This window comes from Prionailurus bengalensis, chromosome D4, assembly GCF_016509475.1.
Source record: "Prionailurus bengalensis isolate Pbe53 chromosome D4, Fcat_Pben_1.1_paternal_pri, whole genome shotgun sequence".
Classification (NCBI taxonomy): Eukaryota; Metazoa; Chordata; class Mammalia; order Carnivora; family Felidae; genus Prionailurus; species Prionailurus bengalensis.
The window spans coordinates 86,253,683-86,265,706 of record NC_057359.1 but is presented as its reverse complement, the minus strand read 5'-3'; the positions used below and the strand labels follow the sequence as shown (position 1 = coordinate 86,265,706).

The window sequence follows — 12,024 nt, the reverse complement described above, 5'->3', positions numbered from 1 at the left end:
TTGGGGCGGTGATGGGTGAGGTGGCATAGAAAGGCCTCCTGAAAGCATCTAAGCACGCTGGTCTGAGTGGAGGTGAATTCTAGTTCGATGGAGGAATCCAGGGCCTGCAGCCCTGAACAGCCCCCCAGTGCCCAGGGCCTCCCCTCCACAGCACACGTCAGCAGGCAAGCACACCTTACCTGCCATTCTGCCTCCTCCCTGGAGAACCTGTCTGTGGGGCCGTCGGGGCTGTCCCAGGAAGCGTCAGCCCCATCTTGCTCCAGGACTGGCAGCAAGTACTGAGAAGGAGGGTAGTATTCCAGCCCTGACTCTGCAAGAGACGGCACAAGCTGACCGGGAGGGAGGGGACAGAGTCGTCCCCTCTGTCAGCCCCCACCTTCCTCCCCAGCATCCTGTCCCGCCTGCCTGGTCCACGGCTCCCCTGCCCCGGACCGGACTGGGCCCTCCATGTTGCTCGCCCTTCCTAACGTCAAGCACTCGGTAAGCGGCAGCTGAGTGAATAAATAGGCTCGCCAGCTGCCTCTTTACCATCCACGTGAGAATGGGGCGATGAGAAAGCGTGAGATTAGTGGAGAAGGCTGTGTGTGAGACCCCGGGAAGACGCTTGCCTTCTGTGGCCCTGCGTATTTTTCTCCTGTGTAATTTGACAGGGCTCATACCCGTTACCCATTTTTGGGTGGATTGTTTGCCTTATTGTTTTGTTTGCCTCATTCTTACTGATTTATGCTCTTTACATATTGTAGCTAATAACCTTGGGCCTGTAATATATATTGCAGCAATCTTCTTCCGGATGGTAACCTGTCTTTTTAATGACAGGATCCTTTGGGGGTAAAGAACTTTTAGATTTTAATATGGTCAAGGTTGTCTCTTTCAAATATAAATGGGAAAAGAAACACTAAAAATGGCTAGTAAATACATGAAACAATATTCAAATAACCAAGAACGTGACTTTCTTGTTTATCTGTCAGAATAAACAAACTGACAAAGCTGGTGGAAATGACACCGAGGGTCACTTGTGGGAAGGAAAAAGGGTCTTCTCACGGGAATGTAAGCTGGCGGAGCACACAGCGCTTGCCCCTTTGCCTGCCAGTCCCACTCTGTCTGCCCTGGAGGAGTACTCCCACGGTGCCACAGAGGGGTGGGTTAAAATGTTTGTGACACTGGTCACAAACCACCTCATGCTCACCAGCAGGGAAAGGCTGCATAAGCTGTGGGGCTCCACCACGTGAAATACTATACATTCTTTAAAACAAGCCAGATCCGGGGCACCTGGGTGACTCAGTCGGTTAAGCGTCAGATTTCGCCTCAGGTCATGAACTCGAGGTTCGTGAGTTCGAGTCCCGATGTCAGGCTCACTGCTATTGGTACAGAACCTGCTTGGGATCCCCCCTGCTTGTGCTCTTTCGCTCTTAAAAATCAAATAAACGTTTACAAAAAAGGTGGGGGGCACCTGGGTGGCTCAGTCATTTACGTATCTGACTTCAGCTCAGGTCATGATCTCATGGTTTGTGAGTTTGAGCCCTGTGTTGGGCTTTCTGCTGTCAGTGCAGAGCCTGCTTCGGGTCTTCTGTCCCCCTCTGTCTCTGCCCCTCCCGCACGCACGCACTCTCAAAAATAAACATTAAAAAAAAAAAAAGGCAGATCCATCCATTATGAGGCAGGAAAAGGTCCAAGACCGATTCTTGAGTGAAAAGAGCAGAATCACAACAGCATGATACCTTTTGTGGGTTTTTAAAAAATATTTTTAAAAGAGCAAACCCAAAAACTTTACATAATAATGTACACGTACTACACCGTTTAAATAAACAGATCATTTCTTAAGCTGTGTGGGGGGTATACATATGTTCACTGCTTTATTTTTTGCCTTTTGTACACCTACAAATGGCATAATTTAAAAATCTTTTTAAGGAAAATAAAGGGTTTGGGTGGGGAGATGGGTGAAACAGGTGGAGGGGATTAAGAGCACCCTTATCGGGATGAGCACTGAGTCCCGTAGAGAATTAGGCCAGCAGATCGTACACCTGAAGCTAACGTAAGGCTGTGTCAATTATACTTGAAGGAAGAAAGAAAGAAAAGAACATGGTGTAGCACAGCCACTGGCCAGGGTGCACATGAGAATCACCTGTTGCTCAAACACTAATCTGGTAGATGTGGGGCCTGAGTAGCTGTTGTGTGGTGTGAAACTTTTTCTTTCTTTTTTTTTTTTTTAACTGAAATATCACATACACGCAGAAAAGAGCGCAAAGTCTTACGCACAGCCTAATGAATGTTTATAAGTGGCTTCCCAACTTTATGGCTTGCCCTTTCTTCCCGTAAGTGGTGCCTTTTTGATGTTACTGAAATCTAATTTATCAGCCTTCCATGGTCGATGCTGCCTGTCTCCTATCGAAGGAAGAAATTAAGGTTCTTTTTTCCCACATGGATATCCAATTGATCCAGAGCCATTGACTGAAAAAAAACCTTTGCTTTCTTTTCTGGTGGCTTTGCAACGGCACCTTCGTCACCCACAGCTGACCGCATGTATGTGTCTTAGCCATGTTCTAGAAGTTCCCCAGGTGACAGGAGCCCCTAATTAAGAATATCAGCCGGGCAGGTGGTGGCTGGATATACCGCTCCCACCCTCGGGGCAGCTGGATCAGCGGTGGCCCTGGGTTTTCACTGCACTGCCACTCCTCCAAGTCCAGTCCACTGTGGCCTTTGTCCTGGTTGACCCCATGACCTCCAACTTGTCCCTGGCTTCCACACTTGCTTTCTCCACTCCCTTCTCCTCCCTGCAGCTGGAGTGAACTTTGTAAAAAGCAAACTGATCAAAGCCCTCTCCTACTTGATACGAGGCCCAGATGGCCTCTCCGGCTTTACCCCATTTTTCTTTGTGTCGGCACCCAGACACTCGGCTTCCCCTGCGGCATGCTTCCCACTGCCCCCATGCCTCTAGGCCCTTCAAGGGGCCTCTCCTCCTGCCAGCAGCAGCCTTCTCTCCTTCCTAAGTGTTAATCACCCTCAGGTTTCAGCTGAGCCACTTTCTAGGACCTTCCCTGAGGACATAGCCTAACCGGTAATTACATTTCCTAGTGTGACCATCTGTTCTGCCTGTTTCTCCTGCCAGATCTGAAGAGCTCCAAGCAGGCAGAGACGGTGGCCTCCTGGGTCTCTGCTATTCCCCCGAGCCCGGGCTGGCACAGGGCAGTTTCTGGGACCATGCTTACTCACTGAGTGAAGGAGGCAGGCTGCCTGCCTGGTTTTACCTTTGCAGAGGAACTGCTGAATGGCCTGGGTCCCAGCACTGCACACCTCCTGTGGGGGGTAAACCATGGACGAGGCGTCGAGGCTCAGAGTCTGCAGACACAAGGGGAACCTCTTTATACGTGTTGTCCACTTCGCTGGTCAACACAACCGCCAAGCACCTGATTTAGTTATGAATGTGTGTGTTTACGGTCTCCTCTGCCCACGCCAGGGGCGGCTCACCTGTCTTGTTCCTGCTGTGCCCCAGCATCTAAAACAGAGCCTGGTGTGCAGTCAGCACGTGATTAATGTTTTTGTATAAAAACATACATTAAGTGGACAAAAAAGAAACTGTATTTGTATAGAATACACAGAAAATAAGATTCCGTATTTGTTAAAAAAAACACATTCTCTCGCGTTAGTGTATTTACAAAAACAATTTGGAGGAATATATATCACACTCAAAACTGTGAAGTTTTCCATTTTGTTTGTTTGCTTATCCGAGCCCTCCTCCTGCTACCCTCTCATTTCTTCGTGGAGGCCTCCTGGATCCCAACTGTGGGCCAAGCGCAGAGTGCCCAGTGCATGCATGAGTTACCTAAGGCCCGGGTCAGGAGCCTGTACCCTCCGTGCCTGGGACAGACAGGCCTGCCAAGCCAGACAGGACATTGCTGAGTGGGAAAAGCAGCTTGGTCGCCCCCAGCCCTGGCCAGCACAGCCCTTGTACCCAGGAACACGCACTGCAGTGGGGAGCCTGCTCTGGAGCAGAGCACCTGACTGCCGGTTTGGGGGGGCAAAGTCTAAAGAAAACTAACCCACATGGGTAATATTGGTTACCAACAGTAACGTGTGGTGGACGCTGGGGCCGTGCCACCCAGTTTGGTGGCCATGAGCCATGCCTAGCCACATAAGTTTACTTTTTAACTGAGTAAAATGAAAGAGAATTTAAAGCTCGGTCCCTCGGTTGCACCAGCCACATGGGACACACAGTTTACGGTGTTTCCATTAGCTGCGCTCAGCCGCTCGGCCCTGGTGTTAGACTCCAGCTCGTCCTGTTCTGGATGTGCACCCTCGAACAGGGCAATTGATGTGTCTGAGGCATGGCCCCCTCAGAGGTAAACAGGCACGTCACCCAGCCAACAGGCCATCTGATGGGCAGTATGAGACAACGTGCGAGAAAGACCTTGGCCTTAACCTAGAAGGGCCGCTTACTGTCTCATCCTGAAAAAGGGTTTGCCCAAGGTGCCACCAAGAAGGTCAAAAGCTTTCTGTAAAGACTGGATGTGAAATGCTTCACTCCCTGCACTCCCTCTACAACGGCTTCAGAATCTGTGCCGCTGTGAGCTGTGTGCTCCAATGCGGTGGCCACCAAGCACGTGTGACTTAGTTTATTAAAATGTAAACTAATTAAAACTCAGCACAAGTAAATACATACCTCCTTGGTCATACTAGCCACACTTCCAGTGCTCGAAAGCCACGTGGCTACCGATTTAGGCCGCACAGTCATTGAACATTTCCATCAGAACTGCAGAAAGTTCTATTGGACAGCACAGAGAATAACCATGTCTCGGCCTCTCTCCAGCTGGCCCGGGGAGAGGAGCTGACCACCCTGTCCCTTCTCAGGCAAGCTGTCACGGCAGGAGGGACCAGCCTCTGGCATTAGCCACCTCCCTTTGCTGTCTACACGTTCACCTGCCCATTTCTGATACAGAGGCCGATGCTCAGCAGTCTGATCTGAGAGGTAATTCACTGATGGCTCATCAGAGGATTCTGGGATGTTGGCCAGACTGTGTGTTATATGGATGGATAAATCCCTGTTCCAGAAGGTTGAGTTGCACAGAGGTGAAGAGCACGGGCCCTCGATTCAGACTGCCTGGCTCTTAATCCTGTCTCTGCTATCACTAGCTGTGTGGACTTGGGCAAGCTCCTTAAACTGTCCATGCCTCAGTTTTTTCATCGGCAAAAGGGCACAGTAGTATTTGCCTCACAGGATTTTCATGAGGATTCGGGGAACTGATGCAGGTTAAGCACCCAGCTTTAGTAAGCACCAGATAAACATAGGCTGTCTGGTCATTGCGACTGTAAGAGCCCACCTTCCCTGCGTGAACTGCCTTGTGTCAGCGTCTGTTAGGGCCTGGATTGTGTGCCCCCTTAAAACACGTATGTTGAAGTCCTACTCCCCCTGTACCTCGGATGTCGGTACATTTGGATAGAAGGTCTTTAAAGAGGTAATCAGGTTCAAAATGAAGTCACCAGGCTGGGTCCTAATCTGAGATGACTGGTGTACTCATAAAAAGAGGAAATTTGGACACAGCCACATAGAGAGGGAAGGTGATGTGAGGACACACGGAGAAGATGACTGTCTACAAGCCAAGGAGAGAGGCCTCAGAAGGAACCACCCCTGTCCACACCGTGATCTTGGACTTCCAGCCTCCAGAGCCGTGAGAAAATAAACGTCTTGTTCAAGACACCCAGCCTGTGGTACTTTGTTATGACTGCCCCAGCAAACTAATACGGTGACCTAGGAAGAGTTTGCCTTCTGCCCCCTGACCCCTGCTCTGATGAAATCTACTTTCTACACCTCCAGGCAAGGCCGCTCTCCCGTCACAGCACTCTGGGCTCTTCGAGACCTGGACCCTCCAGACACAGCAGCTTCCAACCACATCAGATCCCTCCTCTCCCCTCAAGATGCCCTGTGCTCTCCACTTCCTGCATTCTTGGTACTGTTCCCTGCACCTGAGTGCTCCCTTTTCCGTGTCTATTTCTTCAGAGCCAATCCTCTCACAAGGTCTGGCTCGAACACCACAAAGTGCTCACAGCACACCTGATTCAGCCTCGGGTCTTCACTCTAGGAGCATGCTCTCCTGCCTCCGTCACGGCAACAGAAGTCACCTAATTACAACTGTTCGACATCGGTCTCTCTGTGAGCTCCTAGAGACGTGCCCGGAGATCCCTGTGAGCCCAGCACACCCTGACCAGGGCAGGCATTCGGGAACGTGGGAAGGGGAAGGTGGGCGGGCCAGAGAGGACCCCAGGCGAGAGCGGCTCCCCACTTACTTCCAGGGTTCGAACGTGCGCCAGCAGCTGTGGCAGCCTCTGAATCTCGTTCTCACTGATGTCAAGGGTACGAAGGCTTCGAAGTTCCCCCACGGTGTCGGGAAGCTCCCTCAGCTTGTTATCTGCAGAGACCCCAACGGCACAGCTCGACCCCTCCCCCCAAAGCCCCTTCACCAGCTTCCTGCCTGACACGAGTCCTGCCAGGACTTGAGGGGAAGTGGGTGCCTCACTCTGAGCCTGGGGCACGTGCCGGGTCCCGAGACCTGAGGCTCTGTGAGGAAGAGCAGCATGGTCGAGTTTCGGTGACCTGGGTTCAAGTTCTTACTCTGCCACTTACTAGCTGAGCGCCTTTGGAAAACGGACTGTACTTCCTTGGGCCAGTTTTCTCATCTGTAAAACGGGGATAATAATGCTATCTGGCCTCAAGGGACATCAAAGGGTTCAATGCAACTATGCATATGCAGCCCTCAGCACAGTGCCCACCACATAGTAAGTGATCGATAAACACGGCGTCATTATATCATTCGTATGTTACAAAATGAGTAAACTGAGGTGTTTTGTGCAGAAAGTGCTTAAGGACCACCAGAGGACATGAGGAGCCAAGGGCACGGGAGGAGGCACGGTGCGTGTGACTCTGGGCTCTGTTGCTAACACACGGGGTGGTCTTGAGCAAGTCGCTGCTCTCAGCCTCGGTTGGGGAGCACACCTCCCTGTCAGGGACTCGCGAGGCTCGCCGCACCGCTGACTGTGAAAGCGGTCTTCCCTGTGCGTCGGGCCCTGTCAGAAGCGTTACTGCGGCTCCTGGATGCTCTCCCCCACCAGGCCGCCACTCCTACCGCTCCTCGTTATTACAAATACGAGTGCCCAGGTCCCGGGAGCCTGGCTGGCGAGACGGTCTGCCCTCCGTGCTGTAAGGCCCTGGCCCTGAAGGGTCACAGGAGCTCTGCAGATGCCCCGCCTCTAGTTACCTCTAGGGACAACAGGGGTCAGTCCAGCTTAAAGGGACGCCCCAGGACTGGCTGCCCTCATGCTCAGTGGTTCCCAGGAGGAGTGCTCTGTGGATGCCGGGCCGAGACAGCCTAGAGCTGACTGGGAATCACACAGACAGGGCTTCCTGGCCCCTACCTTTCACGTTGAGGGTCTGGAGCTGGATCAGGTTCCCAATGGAACGTGGCAGATATGTCAGTTGATTCCTTTCTACGTTCAATACCTAAGAAATAGGGACAAATGACATGAGAACCCACATACGAATAGTGTCTACCCCTGCTTTAGGCCAGGCATCACCTGGGCACCACACACACCTTTATCTCCTCCTGACAGCCTCATGAGGAAAGCATAAATTGTCAGGATCCCCTTTGAGAGATGAGAAAACTGAGGCTCACACTGATGAAGTCACGTGCCGGAGAGAGCAAAGCCAGACCTCGAGCCGTTGCTTGCTGAGGTTCCGTCCCTTACGCAGGCCACAGAATGCCCAACAACGGACCCGCGATCAAGCAAGGAGGAAGAAGGGGACTAGCGGGTTTGGGGATCTGGGGGAGGCAGCAGTGACAAGTCTCTAGTTCCCCGAGCGTTGGGGGAACGAAGCTGAGATGTGTAAAGGCAGCAGGATCTGCCCGGGGCCTCAAGGCTAGCAGCTGGCGGTGGCCCGCCCAGAACGCAGGCTTGTTGGATCCAGCAGGCCACGCCGTCTCCCGGATGCGGCACTGCGGGGCGAGCCAGGCCAAAAGGGTGACATGCTACGGACTCATTAAACATTGACGCAATGGAAAGCTAAGCAGCCGTTACAGATAACGTGGCAGGTAAATATTTGATGAGCCAAAGGATGGCTCTGGGTTATTGTCAGGTATCCGCAAATTACAAGGCAAGGATGCACCGATTCTATAAGAATGTACACGTTAAAAAAAAGTCCCCAAAGATCCTCCACCCGGGTATTCACCGTGGCTTTCTAAGGGGTGCCAATCACTACTTCCCCACCACGTGTTCTCTGTGTGCCGTTGGGCAAGTGACCTCAGCTTTCTCCTCCGGAAAATGCAACGTCATCACCCAGGGGTTGCTCACTCACTTCATTTCCTGGTCTCCTCCATGTTGGAGGCAGTGCGCTAGCTGGGGTGCTGCCCTCAGAGCACTGTGACTCAGTCAAGTCAGCAAACACTTGATTAGTAACTATGGACTGTCCTTATGCTCCCAGGGAAGTCAGCCAGTGTAGGACCGAGGCCGATAAGGTAGATCTACTTTGACAGGGAGGTCGGGGAGGCTTCTCAGGGACACGTGGGCTGAGAGATGATGAGTCGCTCAGGCCGAGGGAAGAGGAGAGGTCTGCGTGGACAGGCCCTGCCACAGTGGGGTGAGAGGCCAGGAGGGGTTCAGGAGCTGACTGCCGGGAGCGACGGGGACAGGAGAGGAGGCTGGAAAGCAGGTGGGCCCATCATACAGGGTCTGAAGGGGCTCAGTGAAGAGAATGGGTTTTAATCTCAGTGTGGAGGAAAGCCGCTTCTTTCCCTGTAAAGTGGGGCTAATACCAGCACCTGCCTCGCAGCAAGGCTGTGAGGAAACATATCAGAGATGACACGAGGGAAATGCTTAGCTTGCAGTGGGCTACGACTGACCAGGACCAGAGTGAGAGGCTGAGGCAGAGCGCCGGATCCGTCATTTCCTGTAAGTCGTGGGGGCTTAGAGGAAATCCCAAAAGCACATGCCAGAAGTATGGTATAGAGACTCCCACATTTCGGACTGCCAAGGCCAGGGCGTCCGAGGTCCCTCACGGGAAAGGGGCAGAGGCAGCTAGCACCAAGGGCAGCCCCGGGCCTGAGCACAAGGAGAACTCTCCAGGCTTGTTCGACTGCAACTTTTCTCTTAGACCATCAGAGGCGGGTTCTGTGCATCCTGCAGCCATACCTGGAGGGCGGTCAGCTGCCCTATATCGTCGGGAAGAGCGGACAGCTGATTATCGTGAAGATCCAGAACCTGCGGAGGGAAGACAAGCTTAAGCCCTCAGTCACCAACCGAGAAAGCCCGCAGACTTCGGGCTCTGGAGCGAGAAGATGCCGGGGGTCTCTTCTTGCCTCTGGTGTCGGAACAGAAGGCTCCAACTCTTCCTCTCCAACTAAAGGATAGTGTATTCCATCTCTGCTCTGTTTCCAAAATATTATACCATCTCTTTCATCAGAAATTCATTAAAAAAAAATTTTTTTTAATGTTTATTTCTGAGACAGAGAGAGAGACGGAGCATGAGTGGGGGAGGGGCAGAGAGAGAGTGGGAGACACAGAATCTGAAGCGGGCTCCAGGCTCCGAGCTGTCAGTACAGAGCCTGACGCGGGGCTCGAACTCCCAAACCGTGACATCATAACCTGAGCTGAAGTCGGTCGTTCAACCGACTGAGCCACCTAGGTGCCCCATCAGATGTTCATTTTTAACTGTTGAGCGAAAACAGTATGCTATAGAACAGTATGCGTAAGTATTCACGTTACAGAGGAAAACTCCCCACGGTATAATTATATTATTTATGTAGAAAAAGACTACCAAATATGCAATAAAATATTGATAGCGGTTCTCTGGAGTGTGGAATTATATACGTTTTTCCTCCTTTTCTTTGTTTAACTGTACTTGTTAATTTTTTTAACAACGAAAATGAGCAAACAAAGCACAGGCCACACACTGGAGTAGGTACATATGTTTCATACACATATGTATGAAATAGAAACATACGTATTAAATATACATCTGAAATACATATAAAATGTTACTTGTTTTACGACAAAAATCATGAATGTTGGGCCAGAATAACAAAGAGAAGTAAAAACTACCCCAACTCCTATAAACCAGAAATAACCACGAAAAACACTTTCATGCCTGATGCTGCCATCTTCTCTTCTTATTGTGTGTCCCCACTGTCATAGCTCATGTTCATGTACAATAATCCTGAGGCCATAGGTCACATCGCATGTGAATATATCCCAGTCCCTGTTCTGGAGAGGCTGACAGTTAAGAGGGGGTCAGCCTAGACACAGGGCTTTCACACACCGACCACATGATGCCTGGAGCCCCTCCGGGGCCTTCTCTTTTGGGCTCATCAGTTTCCAAGCCCTCTGTGAGTTCACCCGCTCTGAGTTTACAGTTTGCCTTTCTACCCGTCCAGCAGGCTCCCCAAAGGCAGGGCTGGTTATCTTTGTAACCCCACCCCATGCACAGTGCGTAGAAGGTGCCCAATAAGTTGTGCTGATCCCACCCGAGCCTGACTGTTAAGTTAGGCCTGCATAACCTATAACAAAGGGAGTTTGGCTGCCACCTGGAGCACCAGGCAGAGCCCGTGACACGGGGGACAAGGGCCCCTGTACCTTGATGGTTGCAAGACTCAGGAGGCTGCAAGATTTAGGGAGCAGGTAAGTGAGGTGATTCGTGTGGACAATCAACACCTGTTTGGAAAAGATTTGTGGCGCGTTAGCCTGAGGATGAGCAGCGGGCAGGGGCAGCCAGCCCGGCGCGGGAGGTACGGCAGAACCCGCCTGCCTCTGCTCTCCTGGACACTGCGACGGGGGATGTGCTTCAGAATCACGGAACCTGCAAATGCAGAATCACATGACCTGAAAACCTGTAACTTCGAGGGTGAAGGGGATCTCAGAGGCCTCATTCTACCTTCCACCCTGAGGAGGGTCCCTGTGCAGCTGTCCTGATCTGAACCTTCCTTGGCGTCAGCATCTTCATGTAGGAAACAGAATAATAAAGTAGCTGCCTCCAAGGGCTGGCGTATGATTAAGAAACTAACAGACATAAAGCACTAAGCCCAGGACTGGCCTGGGGTCCGGGGCTCAATTCGTGTCATCTGTTGCTTTTTCTATTCGGCACCGACCCTTGCACAGAAATGTCCAGTGTCAAGGAGCTCACTCCTGTGTTGGTATGGAACACTTTTTTTTACTCTTAGCTGTTTACATGCAAAGTTGTTGCCTTTCTGAAAATCATTCATTCCGTTCTTAATTTCTTCTGGGTGACCAGCACGAAATGAGTATAGTTTTCATTACGATTAACAACGAGGTCACCCAGTGTTTACTGTGGCAGGCATCATGCCCAGTGCACTTGCCTTTCTACCTGCCCACCTCCCTACCTGCCACTCAATTCTCACAATACTGTTTCAAGAGTAGAGCTGGGAGTGTCTTCATTTCACAGATGAAGAAACAGATGTAAGAGTTGGTGGGAGTTGCCCAACTCATGAGAGGGGCAAAGCCAGGATGTGACCCAGGACCATCTGACCCCAAAGCCTGCTCTTCTAACTGTGCAAACACCTGCATCAGGCTGAAAGGGTGAGAATCAGGGAGAATGGAGGTGCCTGTGCCAAGAAGGCAGCTCCTAAAAATCCCACCCGATTTGAAACCAGCAAACACGCATGAATGAGTCTTGAAAATGAGGATTCAGCTCACCTTTTTCTGTAGAACTTTGCATGTTGCAAAAGCCCCAAATGGAATCTAAGATGGGAGAAAGAAGAGTCAGTGCCTCCCCTCCAGCCAGTTTTTGTTTTCTGAGGAGCACACATGTGAGGGGGGGATGGGGCAGGAGGTGATCAAGTGCAAAGTCCTCCCATGGAGGGCAGCACTAAGCCAGGAGGGTGGTGGGGCACGCTGGTGAGGAATGCCGCTGGGGACATGGTCAGCCCTTCCTTATAATCAGCTGGCAGGAGACTGCCCTGCCCGGCCCTAGCCCACACACCATCTCCATCATGAGCTCTATTTGGGCAAAAGAAAGATCTCTGGTGC

General features: G+C 51.5%; 1 protein-coding gene across 6 annotated transcripts in view; it reads right to left on the bottom strand.

Moving 5' to 3' along the window:
• LRSAM1 (leucine rich repeat and sterile alpha motif containing 1) overlaps nucleotides 1-12,024 on the bottom strand; it is a 45,645-nt gene that overhangs the window by 30,624 nt on the left and 2,997 nt on the right. For all 6 annotated transcript variants that reach the window (XM_043567409.1, XM_043567408.1, XM_043567410.1 and 3 more), the window contains 7 exons: nucleotides 11,692-11,736; nucleotides 10,615-10,692; nucleotides 9,175-9,243; nucleotides 7,405-7,489; nucleotides 6,280-6,401; nucleotides 3,246-3,336; nucleotides 180-310 (listed from right to left, as the gene is read on the bottom strand). In XM_043567409.1, coding sequence (XP_043423344.1) covers nucleotides 180-310; nucleotides 3,246-3,336; nucleotides 6,280-6,401; nucleotides 7,405-7,489; nucleotides 9,175-9,243; nucleotides 10,615-10,692; nucleotides 11,692-11,736 — 621 coding nt within the window. The remainder of the gene's footprint in view (nucleotides 1-179; nucleotides 311-3,245; nucleotides 3,337-6,279; nucleotides 6,402-7,404; nucleotides 7,490-9,174; nucleotides 9,244-10,614; nucleotides 10,693-11,691; nucleotides 11,737-12,024) is intronic.